Here is a 20,701-nt window from a genome sequence, read left to right as displayed (position 1 = left end):
AGCGTAGTGGGGGCGGCAGAGGCGGACCGCTTCGGGCGGCACTTTTAGGGGCCGGCATTTTTTCACAATAAATAGTAATAACTTGTGAAAATTTGAACCATTTCATTCATATTTTTATCGCACCTACGATTCGGACCGATTGAAATGAGCACGGAATTTTTCATTACTTATTCTGTGACGAAACTGGGGAATCCCCTTTCTTTAAATGAATGTATAATAATGACATTTTGCTCATTGTAGCGACTGACAACTAGGGATTGCAATCCAGCAGTGTTTTGAATCCAGCTGGATTTTTGCTGGATTGAAATCATTCCAGCTGGATCCAGCGCGGATCCAGCGTGGATGTATTTTTGGTGCAATAGTATTATCTGTCTATCTATCTATCCTTATGTTTTTTTAATGAAATAAAACATTTGTAAAAAATACTTAAGAAGCTTTTATTATTTAGACTGGTCACTATAAATCAGTAAAACTTTTTACACATTTAGGTAGTAAACTTAATTTTGGTTCGGTTTAACACTTGAGATAGAGATAATTAACTTTAAATGTTTAGTTAGATTATAATTATAATGTAATCTTTAAGTTAAATAATAGCAAAGGCAAATCTACTGATTAATTTATATTAATATATTATAATAATGTAAGGACGGATAATCAGTGGCTAAGTGGCTATCAGTCTTACCAGTTTTCATATATAGGCTCTACATATTAGTCTGTAGTTATTTATAAGTATATAAAAGCTATGTACTGGAAGTAGAATAAGTTAAATAAACTACACCTTTATCAATCCAGCAAAATTTAATAAAATAATAACGTTTTCAATCGTTTTTAACGATCTTCCTCGGTTACAAAAACAATAGAACATTAAATATAGAACATAAAATGTGTTCGGAATAAATATAAAAATTAACGGAAAACGTCCAAACGGACAAAATATAGATAAACAAAATAAATAGCGGAAAAAATATATACAGGGTGTTTTTTTTAAACTGACGGTACTCAGAAATATCTGTAGAGCAATCTAGCAGCCGGACTGTCGCCAAATTTGGGAGAGTGACTAAGGATGACATGGAAAAGAGATTCCGCGAAGAAAAAAGTACTACCTAAATTCGCCGGTAGAGGAGGATTTGGCGCTGTTGTAGCGAAAAAGTTACCAGCACTTCACAGAAAAAAGGGTCATCAGTCGCTTTTTTCCACTTGCATGGCCGCCTCGCTCCCCGGATCTAACCCCATGTTACTTTTTCCTGTGGGGTTACTTAAAGTCCAAGGTCTATCTTGGTAGTGTCCCAAACTTGATGACTTTGAAGGACAACATTTCTCGAACTGTGATGAACATTCCTGCGGACATGTTACGTTCGGCCATAGAGAACACGGTGTTCAGGATGCAATGAGTTGTCCAGCAGGACGGTGATCACATTGAAGAAGGGAGAAGGTTATTTGCTGATTAATTAAACTTTCGTTATTACACTGAAACCTCTGTCTGATTATTCATTCGTGTGTTTGTTAATTGCAGCTAGATTTTATGCAGATTCTTAGCTGTTTCGCTACAACAGCGCCAAATCCACCTCTACCGGCAAATTTGGGTACTACTTTTTTCTTCGCGGAATCTCTTTTCCATGTCATCCTTAGTCACTCTCCCAAATTTGGCGACAGTCCGGCTGTTAGATTGCTCTACAGATGTCTCTGAGTACCGCCAGTTTAAAAAAAAACACCCTGTACAGTGATACCTCGACTTACGCTACCCTGACTTACGCGAACCCGGAGTTACGCGATTTTCAAATCTCGACGATTCGTCTTTTGTTTGAGCGCCACGCAACCCTTGATTACTCACTCCCCCCAAACTATTGTTCAGCTTACAGGTTCGGACGTGTCGCGCGGAATCGATGCATAGCTACAATTTATTTTGTCTTATTTATTTCTGTGTTTGTTATATCTACGGAGACTTGAGGCTCTACTGTGTCATCCAAACAAAGTAGAACTGATTCTTCTGCATCAAACAAGAAAAGAAAAACTCCATCTTTAATAATGTTAACTTTACATTCCAAAGACTTCGATACAAAAACGAAAATTTGTAAATTGGCAAAACTTGATCCTTTAGACCCAGTTCAATCAGATGATCGAATGACGGTTGGAAACTTGACAGAAGGCCTCAGTTTAATTAAAAAGAGGTTACAAATTTTAGAAAATATAGACTCCAACGAAGAGCGCATTTCTTCTACAAAACGAGAAATAAAAAAATTATTAGCATGCTACGAGGAAATTTTGCGGGAGAAAAAAAATCTTTGAGCCGTCAGATGAATTTGTTAGATTTTAAGAAGCCTTCTATAACAAAATAACTTCGATTTACGATTTTAATAATATAATTTGTTATACATATGTATTATCTAAGATTTTATTAAACATTTTTTTTCTAAATTGTTGTTTTCTTTAGTCTCCGGCCCCAATTAAAAATAATTTGTATGTATTTATATGCGAAGTTATACCCCAACTTACGCGGTTATCGCTCGGTCCCGCCTATCGCGTAAGTTCGGGGTATTACTGTATATAAGATATAACAACGAAACCAGCATTGTCCGTTAATAACATTAATTAATGTAAAAGGATCTCCACATGGTAGGCAATGAGTCCGCATCTCTATGGTTTATACAACCAGTTGTCATGTGCGTTTTGCAGATTTCCAGTCTCTCAAGATTTTTGACCGTTTGCCTATTCGTTGTCGTTCTTATAATTGCCGTTTGATCCCATTGGACGTTAACATCCTTCTGTCTTGCGTATGATGTCAGAGCAGTGTTGTCAAGGTTCTTAACTGATTGTATATTTGTGCTCTTGGGCCTTTGTTTTAAACTGCGCATCGTTGCACCCACATAAACAAGCTTGGAATTGAAACGTTGGTTGTGTAAAGGCACCGAGTATATACCCATTGTTCAATTCCGATCCTCTTTCTTTTTATTGTTTCTTAAAAGTTTGAAAACAGTGGGATTACGTCGGTATACAATACGAAAATTATCAGACCTGGCAGTACATCTATGTATCTTGTTTAAAAAAAATGGGATGTAATTAAGCACTATTCTTTTTATATTTATTCGAAACACATTTTATGTTCTATAGTTAATGTATTTTTTTGTAACTGAGGAAGATCGTTAAAAGCGATTGAGTACGTTATTATTTTATTAAATTTTGCTGGATTGATTAAGGTATAGTTTATTTATGAGTAATTTAATTATTAGTGTTAGTAAAGTAGTGAGTAAGTAATTAGTAGCAGTCTAGTAGTTAGCAAAGCGGCAACGAGACAATGTAGACTTTTGCGCAATTATTTAGAAAGTTAATTGAGTATTTGCGGATCCGCAGCGCTGGATCCAGCACCAAGTGCTGGATCCAGCAGGCCGAAGAATGCGCTGGATCCAGCTGGATCCAGCTGGATTGCTGGATGAGGGATCCAGCAATTGCAATCCCTACTGACAACACGTCTGTACTGACTTGTAGGGATTCCCCGTACTTTATTTAAGAGGGGAGCGAAATTTTAAGGGGCGGAAAAATTTTCCTCCGTCCCGGGCGGCTGACACCCACGCTACGCCACTGGTACGAAGACCGCTTGGCAATTGGTGGGTCACATATGATAGAGATCTTCTTGCTTCACAAAAATTGAGATGGTGACTGTGCGACTCATCAAATTTACACACCCAGAGAGAGTCTTCATATGAGGGTTTGGAATATTAATTTGAAAGATGAGATGAATTGTAAATTAAAGATGGTGGCTAGCGTAAACATCAGCATGGTTCCATTTCAGATTTTTAATAATAAACTGATTTTTATTTGAAGCGTTTAAAATCGGCATTCATAACGAATTCAACGGAAAAAAATGAAAAAGTTTTAATAGTTTTTGGTATTATTGACTAACTTGTAAGAATTATTCATTTTAAATTTATAACTTGCATGCGCCAGAGGATGTTAACACAAAACCAAGCAACTAATTGGAGGAGCAACACACCATCGATTTGAGCAACTAATAGAAGGACTGACAGTTCATCATCTCCAGCATCCAAATATTCCAACACGGTGCATATATTTTAAAGATCAGCAAGGAGATACCGAGACAATTGTCAGGTCCCAGACGAGGTCCAAAATAGCGTAAATCGCGGAATTCTTGTGTTTAAATTATAACGATAGATTATATATAAGAGAGAGAGAGAGAGAGAACCATTGGTCTAAACGTGGCACAAAATGTAAACAACGAGTCCCGGGATGATCAACACGTGTTAAACGATCTGTCAATGTCAAATCGAAAGGTAGAACTCTGACACAAGCGCTCATAAATAGTCAATACAGGGAAACGATATCGAAAAAGGGGGGGAAGATTTAATAGATAGAAAAATATCACGTATGATCGTTAAAGTTCCCAGACGAAATCGAAATCACAAATAACGGGCTAAATTGTGAACACGAGTCTTGTGGTTTTATCAACAATCTCCGAGCACAATAGACAAAAAGGTGCCGGATATAGACACCCCGAATCGGACTTTTCCCGTGACCCGAATCGGTCTCGGTTTTCACCTGGAAGCAAAGGAGAGACCAATCGGGAAGCGAGGAATGGGACGAAGAGCCAATCAGAAATACAAATAGAGGGAGAAAAACTATAAAAATCGGAAATTCAAGGTCAAAGACAGTCTCCTCTGGATGAACTATATATGAACTTTCGATGCAGACCGGAAGTCACGTTTTTCAATTGAAAACTCCCCTCTGGAAAGCAGTTAATATGTTAAATCTGGAAGTGATAAATAAACCAGCAGAGATAACCAGTGGCGTAGCGTAGTGTGGGCGGCAGGGGCGGCCCGCCCCGGGCGGCACTTATAGGGGGCGGCAAAATTTCACAATAAATAATAATATCTTGTAAAAATACCTAAATAAAGGGGCGGCGAAATTTTCCTCCGCCCCGGGCGGCTGACACCCACGCTACTCCACTGGAGATAACTCAATATAGTAATTTTTCAGGATGAAGAGTGAAGTAGAACAAGAATAAAACTTTGTTTCGTGAATTGCTTACATAGAAAAATAAAACTATCGACGATATGAATTTTGCACCGGCAAATGAATCTCGTTATCCAAAACTTTAATTAAATATTAACATAATAAATTAGACCTTTCATGAGAAGGGAAGCAGTGGTATATCGAGACTAGAACACTTCAAAATTGAAACAATAATGGCCCATTAGCTTTGACATAATAGTTGTATTATTAATTTATGTTTGACCAAGAAAGAGTTTTTTAAAACTCTGCCCTGTGGGCACTAACAGGGCCTCATTTAGCAAGCCCATGATGGATTCGGCCAAGCCTCCAATGGGGAGGCCAGATGGTGAGGGAGAGAGGGAGGATTTTTCGGCCCATCCGGATTCGATCCTGGATCGGTAGGCTGCCCCTTGACCGCTCGGCCATCTGGCCTCAAATAGCAAAATGCTTAATTAATGTGTATGCCTTTCCGTTCTGAAGAATCCGAATTCGAATTTGATCTGGATTCAAGTTCGGATTCCTCAAAATTTTTCAGGCTATTAACCGTCCTATTTGCGTCTGATCGAATTCTTAGGAAAAAAACTAAGGGCATCTTATTTTCCACAAGATAAAGTATTTAATATTATTTTTTAAAAATGAATATGTAAATTATTTTAAATTGCATAAAAATATTATAAAATTTTAAGTAACATTGAAATGCTCCATATTGTCTTAAATATATAGAAATTAAATAAAAAATAACATTTTATCTTAATTAAAAATATATATTTTTTTTATCTAATTATCGTTTGGTCTTTGGAATGGCGCTGTTGAATTATGGGATTGTTCGTTTGTAAATTCGACGCCATTTCTTCCTCTGTGTTGTTTTATCAATATTATAAAGTATAGTTATTTCTAAATAACAAAAAATAACTATTAAATTATATAGGAAGAAAGAAAGGTGAAAACATTTATAATATTTTTAAACTTAAACATAAAATAACTTTGTTTATTGATCATAATTTTATAAGAGAAGCTTTTCTAAGATGGTGAAGAATCCATCTTGAAAAATGATAAGCATTTAAAATTTTATAATTTTACCTTTAATTCATTCTAATAGTTACTTTATGATTTATATTATCAGAAAATCAAATTTGTTAAATTTATATTCTTTATACGTTTTTAGCCGGAATATAATTATGATAAGTAATAAAAAGTTAATCAATTAATTAAATTAATCAATTTCAATATTTAGCATGTTCAGTTGAATTTATTGAAGAAAACAACATGTTACAAGAAGAATATGTTTGTTTAAATATTCCATATTGATCTAAAGGATGTACCAATAGGTGGTGTCAAATTTGAATTGTACATGATGTTTGTTGTGCTATTTTTTAGTCAGTGATATTTGGTATCTGGCATGTTCAAAGTGAAGAGGGAAAAAATGGAGCAGTACCAGTTGCAGAATGCATTGTTCTTGTTGAAATGTTTTATGAAAAACAGCAAACTAATAACAATGCAAAGAAAATTATTTACTTTTTTGGTAAGAATTTGTGTGCCTAGTACCAAAGGAATTCAAAAGTTAATTGTAATATACAAAGAAACTGGTTCTGTGGAAGATAAAGGAGTGCCTTTTTCCCCACTTAGAGTATGTTTATGAAGTTGTATGAGCTCAACAAGAATGACTTCATCCATATTTTTTCTTTTGCTGGACAATGGCTGTGTTCACAGTTACAATGGCTTTGTAACTGAGCAAAGGTGTTTTAATTGATAGCCGTTACATAGTTAATCTGCCTAACGATGAGTGACATATGCATTAACCACTCAGCAGTGTCTGACAGATATATCCGTCAAGGGCGATTGTGTGACAGTGGTGAAGGATGGATATATCCACAAAAGAACTAAAACTAGCCGAAAACTACCGCGGAAAAAAAAATTTCTTTACTAGACATAACAGTTATGTCTAGTAAAGAAAAGTCTTTTTTAAATCTTCTTCTGAAACGGTAATGAGAAAAAACGCATGGAAAAATACTTTAAAAATTTCCCACGTTTATTCTCCACTACATAGGGATTGCTCCATACCTGACTAACTCACTGTTGAAAGGTTAAAATTGGAAGTGGCCGTCGTTGGTCAGTTGCGGCTAGTGACGGGTAGCGTAAATGAAAGATGCTACTAAATTTAACATCAAAACACTATACGTGTTCTGATGTCGAAACAGTGCTACCATAGACGGTGTTATGTCAGGAAAATACTCAACAGTTCTGGAACTGTTGAGTCTGCTGAATGCAGCCATTATGTCTGATTTGTTTACAACAAACTAGATTTTTCTAAAATTAAAATCATAAATGTTGCTAGTGCATTCTTATCTGAAATATTTTTCTTAGATTGCTTAATGTGGTTAATTATTTGTATTGTTTCTCTTTTTAATCCACAGTATCACTGAGGATACTATTTTCTTCAAGATGTAAACTAATTCTTTCTTTGTGAATTTCATTAGTTTTCTTTGAAATGTCATCAATATTGAGCATAGGCACTGAGTGGAATTTGTACTTTATGACTGACTCATTATCATTATTAATTTGTTTAACTTGTTCAACTTTATGATGTATATTTCATGGATGCTTGGCTGAGAATGTTGAAAGTGTGTGAAAGGATTGTGGAAAGACAACCATCAAATTAACACAGCAACTGTGTTTCGTGTTCAGTGTTGCAGAGAATTTTGACAAACTTGCACGTGTTCATACAAGATCCAGTGGACTCAAATACTGCTAAAATAAAATATTCAAGCTTTTATTACAGAAATAGAACTTCAGTTATGAATTTATTTTGGTAACCACTAGAAAGGGAGATAAGTGAATCCAGCAAATATTGCTGATTTTAGCATTATTCAATTATGAAAAAATGTGATACAAAACATCATCTAAAGAGTACATATGTACTGAGAAGATAAGTGCCCATTTAACAGATATCTTATTTTGTGTGTAATTCCTCACTTTTAATAAAAGATACCAGATTTTTAAGAAGTTATTCTAAAAATATCTGATACCATCTATTGGTACACCCTATATTTTAAATACAAATCAACTTTTTTCTTCAAAATAAAATAACTGCTTTAATTGGAGTCTTTCAGTTTGATTAAAAATTCATCTTACTGCTTTAGAATGTACTATTCATTGTCAGGAATATAATTCAGAAACCAAACATTTTAAAATAATATAAAACCTCCAAAAATTAATATAATAAAAGTTGCTTTGGAGAAATGATACTTTCTAGTAAACACAATAACATTTTCAAAAGATATTGTTTTGTTAATCTTTGAATGTTCTATATTACCAACAGTAAACAGATTTTAAGGTGCAAAATTATGGGCAGAAAAGGTTTGAAAAAACAAAAAGTGCAAAAAAAGGTGTTGATGAAATGCATTTATTCAGTCTAAACCAGTTACATGAACATTTTTAATCCAACACTATAGCAAATATAAAGTAAACACGAGATTTATGGGGTTTTAACCAACTTGTTACAATGGATTATGCACACATTTTTGTTTTCAAAAGTAACTTGCTGGTGTTTTTAGCTGAGGAGGTTCTTGTATGTGAAGAACTCCACTCAACATTGACTGAAACCAATGGAGCATATCTTTAAATGCTCAGTAAGTGAGTTCAGTTGAAGTTGCAAAAGTTTCCACATCTAGATTGTTCCTCAAATTTGTCAAGATTGTCCCGTCATAGTCATCAACTTCTTCCACTGTTCCTCCTCCTCTATTCCTTCCAAATTCTGAATCACATCAGGCAAATACTTGTAGCCCTATGCTGCAAAAAGTTCCAGCTCTAGATTTTTGTCATTGAGTAATTGGTGGCTGATACATATGTTGAATCTAGGCACATATGAAGCATTTAATTTTTCCAAAGTTTTTGCACAAGAAAACTATTTCTTATCCAAGCATCCCATCTGGTTATGACAGAGAATAGTGGTAGGTGAAGCTCAGTTACTTCTCTGTATAAAACTTGACAGCTGGGGCTTTTACAAGAATCTTTTTCAAAGCAGTAATGAAGACATTTACCATACTGTGTTCTTCTCTGATACCTTCACAAATAAGATGATGTCCCTGTGCAATACATGTCACATGATTGAGGTTGAGGTGCATGACCTTCAGTTGTTGGAAAGCAAAAAACATATGGTGTGCTTGATAATTCACTACAAGCCTGACTTTTTCATATTGTATGTTCTCTGGCCACAGTTTCATGCATGAATCATTGATTGATTGCATTAATATGCAGCATTCGTCTTCTCGAGTCTTAAAAAGCATGGGTTTCACCCATTCACCAGCACATTCAATATATATCTTTGCAGCTTATTGGTAGTTTCATCTAACATGAATCCCAATTCCATCGATTATTTTCTCAAAGAAATTTTCATAAAATGGCTTTATGTAATTTTTTTCTAAGGGTGCTTTCATTTGGTACTGACTTTTGCATGTACTTCTCAAAAAATGATTAGTAAGCTCTACACTAAACTCATTCTATGATTGCTGCTTTTCAGATCCTGAAGTGAAAGCACATATCAAGGTAGTTTTCTTAGGTTTTAACTTGTAAAGTTCAATATTCTTTACATACTTGCTGTACCGGAGGTGCTGGTTTAATGTCTCTTTGATGTTTCTTATTGATTGCAATATTTTCATCGAAGAATGAAACCATTGGTTTTAATGAATTTCATCTTGAATTTAGAAAGTGCAAACAACTTTCTGTTCTTAACCTTTGACATGCTTTTATTGTGAACAATGGGTTTTTGTTCAGATTGGTACAACACTAACACTACCAACTATATAGAACAACTTTTCCTCAGAGAGTCTAAGGCTAGAATGAAATGCTGTTTTTTCTGAGCCTTCTTTATACAGTAAAAACCTCTTAACCTGTATTCAACAGGCACCTGTCAAAATGGACAAAAATTTCTGGCATGGAATAGTTTATACATAGTCTTCGTATAAGTTACTTTTATTAAACAATCACCTGTGTAATGCAACCGTGGGCATAGATTTTTGGTTGGAAACAACATACAACAACTGTAATAAGAGACCATTTCCACGAATATATCTAGTCTAAACTATTGTTTGAAACCATCTCAATGTTTCCCCCTCCTAATATAATGAATCAGTCTAAACTCTTGTTTGAACCCACCTTGGGCACTCTCCACTCTTGAAATCAGGTGCATGTGTTAACGAATTAGTCTAGCTACAAAGGAAATTCATTTCAGTTTAATAATATAAAATATAATACGACTTTACTAAGTAAACTTTGTCTTTTGTCCTTCTTTTTGCCGTTCGTACCATCAGCAGTCCTCAAAGCTTCACAATCCTCCGGAGACGACCTTTCTTTAGAGGCTACTGCCTCCGTGAAAAAATGCAAAGTAGGTAAAAGCGTCCTCTGGTATTTTGCCACAATAAAAATATTACATTTTAAGTAAAAATTAAAAGAAACATGGCCGGCCAGAAGGACATGAAGGACAAAAGACAAAGTTTACTTTGTAAAGTCGTATTATATTTTATATTATTAAATGTAATAACGCCGGCCATGTTTCTTTTAATTTTTACTTAAAATGTAATATTTTTATTGTGGCAAAATACCAGAGGACGCTTTTACCTACTTTGCATTTTTTCACGGAGATAGTAGCCTCTAAAGAAAGGTCGTCTCTGGAGGATTGTGAAGCTTTGAGGATCATTTCAGTTTGTTTGAAAATGTTCAAAAAACAAAGAAATGCAAAGTGCTGTCATTAGAAGATTGTGTTAAAGTTATCAGAGAAAGTAAAAATGGTTTATAACAATGGCAATTAGCAGCAAAGTTTAACTGTGAGAAAATGCAATTTATTGTACTGTAGACCTACAGTATTTTCCTTAGGGATATAAAATATTATAAACGATACAATTAATTGGCTGATCTCATCGTTTGATAAAATTTATTATTTTTGAAGCTCATATACAGTACATGTACGATAAATGGTTTCAGTATCAATCTACCTTATTTCCGCAATATTTTTAGAAAAATAATATCCAAGAAATTTTTGCACACAAAATATTTTTGAATATTCTGTGTGTGAAAATTAATTGGATATTAATGTGTTTATATTAACAGTAAATGCATTAATGCAAAAATTAGTTTTATAAGCAACCTTTCTTTTTTGATTTCACGATTCATTGATGTAATGAAATCATATTATGAAAAGAAATAATAAAAGTGTTTTATTATTAATTAATAATTATTATTACTGTACTTACGAGAATATCAAATATTTTTAAAGTTAAAATAAGATTAAACTAATGAAAACCAAAACCAAAGTGGTGGAGAGATATGATATGCTTCTACATAATACATGTAACTGAGGAGTGAACGAAGAGAACCAAGTTGAATTAAGTTGGAAAAAAAGAAAGTGTGCATTATAATCAAGTAAATGCGAATACTGTAGTAATCTTTAAAATATTGGTATTAAAATCTGTCTTATAAAATCATGATGATTCCTGTTAATCAAGTTATCCAATAAGAATAAAATATAGTACCAATATAGCAATATAGTACAAATATAGTACCAATAAAATATATACCAATACCAATATCATTGAAAAAATTCACTTATCTTTGCTCACCTTGAGTTTTTGCTTAGTACAAATTACTAAAAAGTGCACAAAATACGTGCAGAAATACAGTATTATATGACCACCTGTCTAAAAGACCACTTCTTGAAAGGAACCATGTGAGGTTGTCATAGATAGGTTTTACTGTTATACTACTGAATGCAGATCTCATAAATAGAGCACTACTGTTTTGTCAAAGTATGTATTTTCTCTTGAGTGGTATTGCTACATTATCTTGGAAACTATTGGGGATACAAAATCGTGAATATACCGTTTTATATCACTTGATCTGCTCTACAAAATAAGGATATGGGATTTTATGTATCTGTTCAAGAAGAGTGAAAATTATTTATTTTTCTGCTCAAAGTTTTAAAAACACAGAATACTGAGGAAAAAGTATTGAAGTGTCAAAGAGGAGGGTAAAGAGAAGAGAAATATGCTAATCTTGCAAAAAGGAACATAGTACGTTCATTTTGCTTCATTTCATGCCATAAAATATATATCTTGAACTATCTATATGAAAACAGCTATATTTTTGGAAAGGTGCTGCACCTTCAAAACCTTTTTCTAATTATCAATACAGTCAAACCTTTGTTTTTGAATATAATTGGTTCCTAAAAGTTGTTCTAAAGTTTAAACAAATTTTCCCATAAGAAAGATACTACTATCATTTTTCAATACACATCACAGTTGAATGAATTAATCTGTTCCCCAGATCTGTTAAATATGTTATGTACTAATGAGAAATAATAAATTTTTCTTATTTAATTTTTCTCTTAAGCACCTTTAAACACACATTCTTGAATGCAGTTTTTATTAATAAATTTGATTTAAATTCAACTGTTGTGTGCATTAAAAAATGGAAGTAGTATCTTTCCTGCATGTGCTTTCATTAAGTCCTGCAATTAATTCGTTCTAGACACTCCAAAATAATACCAATACACATTTTATAGAGAATAAATACAGGGTGTCCCAAAAGTTTCCATACGTACAAAGGTGAAAATGTAGCTTTATTCACAAGACATTAAAATGTTGATATTAAGATTTTTGTCAGTGGATTGATAGAATAAGGCAACAGAACATATGGGTGATCTGCCAATGGGGTAACTTTTAGCAGGACTTCCTATGTGGAAACTTGATCCTGTTTAAGTGTTAGACACATGAAGAAAATCCAGAACACTGCATAGTTGGTTAGGCATGAACCAATGACCAACTACCAGTGTTCAATGGTTTTATTTATCTGGCCCCTGATGGGCTTGATTTGTGTCACTGTATGGAGACTTTTGGGACACACTATATAATGTTTAATACTAAAAACAATAAGAAATTAATATAAAATGAATATAAGAGACTAATGTAAAGAATAAATGAACATTTAACATGGCATTCGAAGGGCTGCTGGTTCTGGAAACTTTCTTTGGTTCCATGATGGAGCTAAAAGGAAAGGAAAGCAATAGAATTGTTTGGCTAGTCATGCAGGGTAATGCTCACACAAGAAACAATGCCACACAGTGTAGGAAAATACGTGGGTCACCTTTCATTTTTGCAAAATTAGTAGCGAGATCATGTGGGCACGCTGACAAAATTTGAGGCAGCTGATGAAAACCGAGACAAGTTTTTTGCAGAAAAAATTGACAAAGACTGAAACCAACAATAACCAAAGTCAACAAAAATTGAGGTATCACTATATTTCCCATTTATCCAATGCAATATATAGCATTACGTACAGTAATGTTATAATCCTGGAAGCAATGTAAAACTACACCATACTAATTTATAAAATGTTTTTAATGCATTTATAAATAAATATTTATTTAAATGTCTTGATATAACAAATTTAGTCATCTTTTATTTTTATTTTTATTCAATTTGAAGTGATGATAGTTTCATAATGACATATTTATTTTATTACAGTAAGGTTTATTAAAAATATTCAATTAATAATAAATTTTATTTGTAATATAATGAGTTTTAAAATATTTTTGTTGAAATGTACTCAGACTTACATACTAAAAAGATAAATCTTAAACAAACTGATCATTTGTTGTTTTTTTTTTATTATATAAACATATTGGAATTTGCTGCTGCTTTTACTATAGAATCCTATTTTCAGACTATTTTAATAGTTTATAGATTTTTTAAAATATTCTAACAGAATGCTTAAATAATTTTAAGAATGTTTTAGATGTTTTCTGAAGATGAAATGTTAAATTCCAAAATTGTTAGGTAGGATAACACTTCCTTTACTTACTACTGCAACTTACTACATTATACAAAATAAGCAGACAGTATCTTTAGCAGTAACACATTCCAAACATATATTTAATATGTTAACTGCTGTAATATTGAAAAAAGAGTCGTCATTCAAATTGGGTATTTTTATTCAAAATCTTTAAATTTTATGTGATAATTTTTTAATGTATATGACGTGTTGCAAATTTTATTTATAAAGAACTACATATAACAATATTATACTTATTACATGCAATTTCTTGTTAACTAATTGGCAAATTTCATTTAACTGTGTTTAAAAATGAAGGTTACCTACACTATTAATATTTTTGTTAATATCTTCAGAAAAATTTAGTAAACTTCAATACAGTTTACAGTTATAAAAATGATTTACAGCTCTTAATGGTTAGAAATTAAATTTGAGATTGATGAAACTATGTTATAGCATGATTAGTTAATTTTAAATTAATAAAAACATGTGAAAATATAGTTTTTAATACTTTCAAAGTATTGAATATTCTCATAGTTTTAATTATATTTGCTATAATTTTGTCAGATATATTACTTTAATATTAAAGTGAATTAAAACAACAATTAAATAATTTTCTGTAGGTCTAATAATACAATTTTAATAAAAATTACTTTTCTTTCAAGTTTACATATAATTAATTTAAAAGTTAAAATATATAGCTCTTTCAAAATAATGTAAAATACTGAAAAAGTGTAATACTACAGTAGAAATAGAAGTATATTACATAAAATCAAGAGAAACAAACACTATAATGAATATTAAAAAATTCAAAAAGGGTTAAAGTACCCAAGTCTGACACAGCACAAGAAGAGATATTTGTATTGGCAGAAAAACTATCAAACAAAAAGAGGCAAATAATGAATATACTATTCAAAATATACTTGTACAGAATAAGTTCCATAATGTTTACATAAAAAAAATACATTCACTCATCTGAAATGCAAATTCAGTAGCAGTTGCACATTATTATTTAGATCATGTGGTTTTAATAAAATATTCCAATTATTATTTCCAAAATAGAAGTAATTGAACATGGGCAGATTTACAGGGTGTGCATGGGCACCTTTCTGAAAGTTTTCCTGAGTTAAGCTGGATACCATGGGTATTAAAAATTTTGTAAATCATATTGTTTCCTTTTTGCACCCCTTTGATGATTTCTGGATCAACTATTGACTGAATATAAAGTTAAATATCTTGTGGCATTTTCAATTTCAGATTGGTCTGTAGGCAGTGATGTCAGATTTGTTTGTAAAGTACTGAGTAAAAAAAGAATGCCAATATTGCTTTTGAACTATCGCTCGAAACTCGCAACCGTTAACCTAATGCGTACTTTATGCAGATTCGTGGTTAGGATGCTAGTACAGTATTTGGACTTTCGCGTGCTCCGTAAGTAACTATGTACAAAATCAGTAAAGAATAAATACATTTTAATATCAACTATGTACAAATTAGTAAGAACCAAAAACAATTTATTCAAAAAACAACTCTCAAAAACCAACAGAAAACAATATACTTTATCTACTAATATTTATCAACTATTCCCCTAGGACCTGGCAATGTTAATCAACTTATGACTAGATACAATGAATCTTAAAGAACTATGTTCCTATCTGTCACCTCAATACTAGGAACCTATCTTTATCCAAGTTTCCTTCAAATCCTCAACGATAGCTGCACTCAGGACTTTATCCTTATCTCTCTCTCTGGAGTTCTCCTCGATCTCTCTCTGTCTGGAGCTCACTTCGATTGTTGTCTCTGGTCTTGCTCGTTTTATGCTCTGAGGTGACGTCACAATTACTTCTGGAACCACCCGCCTTATTTACATACTTATACATCTAACAATATGTTTGCATTTTTTTCCTGGTCAGCTTATTTCCCAAAATTCTTCGCTAACTCCTTTTACAGTATTTTTTTTTCCTTTACATGTTTGGGATGTCTATTTTATTAAGTTTTTAGCGAGTCCTCTATGTTAAGTGCGTGTGGGGTTCTCCCTCCTGCGGAACTTCTTTTGAACTCCCAGTTTGGGAGCGCAAGTGCGCGTTAGTTTTCCTACGGCGCTTCATCAGGTTGGTGAGTTGGTTCTCCTCGGTTTTTTTTTCATTACTGAGGGTGAGTGGGGAACTTTTGCTGTAACTAAACATAAGCCCCAAAATAAAATAGAATAAAAAAAAATAAATAAAAAAACAATAATACAGCTCGGACTCAGTTCCTTACATGTTTGCTAAAATGAACTTTTATGGTCATTCAAAGAAAATTTACAGGCTTAAATTTTTCTGTAAAATATAAAGGAACAGGTTTGTAGGAAAGTATATAAATAAAGAAGAGATAGATAAATTTTCCAAAAAAGATGAAAGGAAAGAAAAAAGTTCAATGACATTGTCAATTCAAACACTGACATGCCTACAAAGGCTTTATGGCTACAACTGCTACAAACAAACAAAATTGTCCTTTATTTATAAGATTGAAAAATTGTTATTTTGATAGAAATACTTACTTGAGCTCCTTAATTTAATTTATTTCTATGCAATTACTTATCTTAATTTGCATGAATCTTTACTTACGCACAAATTGCACTTGCTCCAGGAACTTGACTAATGAATAAATTATGATCATATTGTATAGCTTCTAGATGACTGACTGTTATCAATATTAACATGATATAAATAGTTTATCTACAAAGAATTATTAGAGAATTAGAAATTATTGTAATGAAAATTTTTTTGTTTTGTTTTTAGATTATAAAATGGACCGTCCTCCTGGAACAGAATATTATGAAGAGGGAGCTATACAGTCAAGTAGTTTTTCTGGAGGGGATGTAAATGAACAGAGAGATTACTATAATAATCAAGATAATACTATTAATGATTATTATAAAAATATTTCACAACAACAAATTCATTCAGAATCTTCCTCACCATCATCTGCAACATTATCTACAAATCCCTCATCACAGAGAGATGCAGACAGACAACAAAGAGAAAGAGACAGGTATTTAAAACATAAAAAATAGTATTTGCAAATAAATTTTATTTATAATGTTTTACTAATTTTCTTTTAGAAATCGACGAAGAGATAGAATAAGAAGTAGAGATTATAAATATGATAGGGAAAGAGATAGAAGTCATGAAAGAAGTGACAATAATTTCTACAATTATGACGAGGTGATTATTTTTAATGAAAATTTAATGTGCATAAAATCCAACAATTATCTTTATTTTTAAAAACCATAAAAATACTTCATACATATATTTATTTCTAAATTTAAATGAAATTTTTTTATTTAGTACAGCATGATAGTTATAAATGTTTTACATTATTTCTAATGGTGTGTGATACCTACTTATAAAAAAAAAATATATTTTCTGTAAGTGAAATAGAATCTTTTTGTTTGATTATAAATATAGATAACCATATGTATTCAAAATCAAAAAGTTTTAACAAATATAAAAAATTAAATTGAATTATATTATTTTAAAATTTTACTATTACAAAAAACAAATTACAGAACCTGACAATAATTAAGCATAAACACCCTCCAAACCTTTACAAACTCAAGGTTTGGAAAGTGTTTAATTTATAAAAATAATAACGACAAAATTAAACAGTGAGAGAATGAAATTGCATCTTTTATCATTAATTCTGTAGAGTATAAATAAAATTTTGGTATTTATGAAAAATTGATAAAACAGAGAGAGAGAATGTAAATATTTAAAAGTTGAGAATAAAAATAATAAACTAATAAAAATAAGTGAATCCTGAATCTGAAGAAATGGTTATAATGAAATGAAGACAATTTTGACAAATTTATGAAGTTTTAATCAAAATCTGTTGGCAACTGTTTGCCCATTAATATTAATTTATGAAAAAATAGTTATGATGTGTTTTTATCATCAGGTTTGAGAAATAAAATATCTCAATTTGATAGTTTCTTCAATAATAATTTAGTTATACAAAAAGTAATTAATATTACCAGTAAGATGTTTTTACTATGATAGCAATTTTATATATATTCTTTCTTGCAATTTTTGCTTTTAACTGTTACAATATAATTTTTTATCTTTATTAAATTGCTTAAATCTTGGATTTAGATTTAGTATAAAATAATCTGGAGTAAAATTAAATAACTGAAATTTTTTATGAAATGATATATATTTTCTGTGTATTAATATATAATACGTATCAGCATTATGCCTATATCCATATACAGTATTTTTCTATAATATGTATTTCAAAATATCAATACTATATTAAAGTAGCAGAGTACAGTTTACAGGTAAAATTTTCTCTTGGTGATATATTTTATGTTTAAGATTGTAACAAATTTCCAAAGTAAAAACTGCAATGAGATGATAAAAAAATTTTGCATTTTTGAATTTTCTTTTGTTGTTAAATGTTAAAATATAAATTAAATAAATTTTATGCAAACTGCATAATTTCAAATTAAGGTTTATTAGTAATAATAATTGTTTCATTTTGCAGCAATCAAGTAATTATGAAGGGTATGGATATGATGAAAACTATAATGAAAACAGAGATACGTATTTTGAAGGTGAGGGGTATAATAACAATAATAATTATGATGCTGACAACAATTATGCCAATCGCAGAGATAATTATAACAACTACTCAGAAAGATCTGATGATTATGGAGAGAGAGATGATAGAAGAAGCCGAAGCCGTGGGAGAGACAGAGATCGTGGTAGAGAACGAGATAGAGATAGAGATCGGGATAGAGAAAGAGATAGAGATCGTGACAGAGATACCAGAGACAGAGACCGTGATCGTGACCGAGATAGAGATCGGGAACGTGACAGAGACAGAGACCGTGACCGAGACAGAGATAGAGGACGAGAAAGGGATTGGAGAGAGGAAATTCCCAATCATACAATTATGGTTAGAGGCTTAGCATCGAATGTTACAGAAGGAGATGTATGTTCTTTTCATTTCTATCTTAAGATATATATTATAATAAGTAACAAGCATTGAGAATTAAAGAAATTAACACATACATATATGATACATGCAATTTGATCAAATTTAGATCTTAAAACTAAAGCTTATTGAAAATTATTCCAATGTAGCAGTAATTTCTACATTTATATTAACTGTTAGCATTCAATTACAAATAGTTTTCTTTTTTTATAAAATACTGATAGGCCTATTCGTTAAATATTTGCAATATTTAGAATAAAGTTTGATTTGAAAATAAATAATTTTAAATCAAATTAGGATTGTATTTCAGATTATATTTGAAGATAATGATAAAATATATAAATGAACTAATTTGTATGATGATTATATTGTATGAATATTTTCACACACTGTCCATACAATTTATGATAAGTTATGATAAAATGCAAGTATTTCATCAAAATATATATAAATGTAGGACATCAGTTTTTTGATCAATTCTGTGTGTGGTTACCACATTCTGAAACTCAAAAATGAAGACATCCTCAACCTACTCCAATTTGTTACACAGCATAAAGTTCTGAAAAATCAATAATAATGTGACTGCAGGGTCAGCACCTCTTTAGTACCTCGTCAGGACTGATACCACCGTGTCCCAATTAGGGATTGCAATTGCTGGATCCCTCATCCAGCAATCCAGCTGGATCCAGCGCATTCTTCGGCCTGCTGGATCCAGCGCTGCGGATCCGCAAATACTCAATTAACTTGTTAAATAATTGCGCAAAAAGTCTACGTCGTCGCGTTGCCGCTTTGCTAACTACTAGACTGCTACTAATTACTTACTCACTACTTTACTAACACTAATAATTAAATTACTCATAAATAAACTATACCTTAATCAATCCAGCAAAATTTAATAAAATAATAACGTACTCAATCGCTTTTAACGATCTTCCTCAGTTACAAAAAAATACATTAACTATAGAACATAAAATGTGTTTCGAATAAATATAAAAAGAATAGTGCTTAATTACATCCCATTTTTTTTAAACGAGATACATAGATGTACTGCCAGGTCTGATAATTTTCGTATTGTATGCCGACGTAATCCCACTGTTTTCAAACTTTTAAGAAACGATAAAAAGAAAGAGGATCGGAATTCAACAACGAGTATATATTCGGTGCCTTTACACAACCAACGTTTCAATTCCAAGCTTGTTTATGTGGGTGCAACGATGCGCAGTTTAAAACAAAGGCCCAAGAGCACAAATATACAATCAGTAAGAACCTTGACAACACTGCGCTGGCATCATACACAAGACAGAAGGATGTTAACGTCTAATGGGATCAAGCGACAATTATAAAAACGACGACGAATAGGCAAACGGTCAAACATCTTGAGAGATTGGAAATCTGCAAGGCGCACATGACAACTGGTTGTATAAACCATAGAGATGCGGACTCATTGTCTACCATGTGGAGATCCTTTTACATTAATTAATGTTATTAACGGACAATGCTGGTTTCATTGGATCTTATATAGGCTACAGAGTGTTTTTTTTAAACTGACGGTACTCAGAGACATCTGTAGAGCAATCTAACAGCCGAACTGTCGCCAAAATTGGGAGAGTGACTAAGGACGACATGGGAAAGAGATTCCGCGAAGAAAAAAGTAGTACCCAAATTTTTCGGTAGGGGTGGATTTGGCGCTGTTGTAGCAAAACAGCTAAGAATCTGCATAAAATCCAGCTGCAATTAACAAACACACGAATGAATAATCAGACAGAGGCTTCAGTGTAATAACGAAAGTTTAATTAATCAGCAAATAACCTTCTCCCTTCTTCAATGTGATCACCGTCCTGCTGGACAACTCATTGCATCCTGAACACCGTGTTCTCTATGGCCGAACGTAACATGGCCG

The 20,701-nt window shown here is 32.1% G+C and overlaps 1 protein-coding gene across 4 annotated transcripts in view; it reads left to right on the top strand.

Moving 5' to 3' along the window:
• The first annotated feature begins 5,807 nt into the window (after positions 1-5,807).
• LOC136989868 (RNA-binding protein 5-like) overlaps positions 5,808-20,701 on the top strand; it is a 66,706-nt gene continuing 51,812 nt past the window's right edge. For 3 of the 4 annotated variants that reach the window (XM_067288156.1, XM_067288154.1, XM_067288157.1), the window contains exons 1-4: positions 5,808-5,944; positions 16,605-16,857; positions 16,928-17,030; positions 18,349-18,798. In XM_067288156.1, the coding sequence (XP_067144257.1) occupies positions 16,613-16,857; positions 16,928-17,030; positions 18,349-18,798 (798 nt within the window). In that variant the 5' untranslated portion in view covers positions 5,808-5,944; positions 16,605-16,612. The remainder of the gene's footprint in view (positions 5,945-16,604; positions 16,858-16,927; positions 17,031-18,348; positions 18,799-20,701) is intronic. The other variant, XM_067288155.1, reaches the window with a different exon arrangement.

This window comes from Centruroides vittatus, unplaced genomic scaffold (assembly GCF_030686945.1).
Source record: "Centruroides vittatus isolate TY-2023 unplaced genomic scaffold, ASM3068694v2 scaffold_769, whole genome shotgun sequence".
NCBI lineage: Eukaryota > Metazoa > Arthropoda > Arachnida > Scorpiones > Buthidae > Centruroides > Centruroides vittatus.
This window is presented reverse-complemented; position numbering and strand designations above follow the sequence as displayed.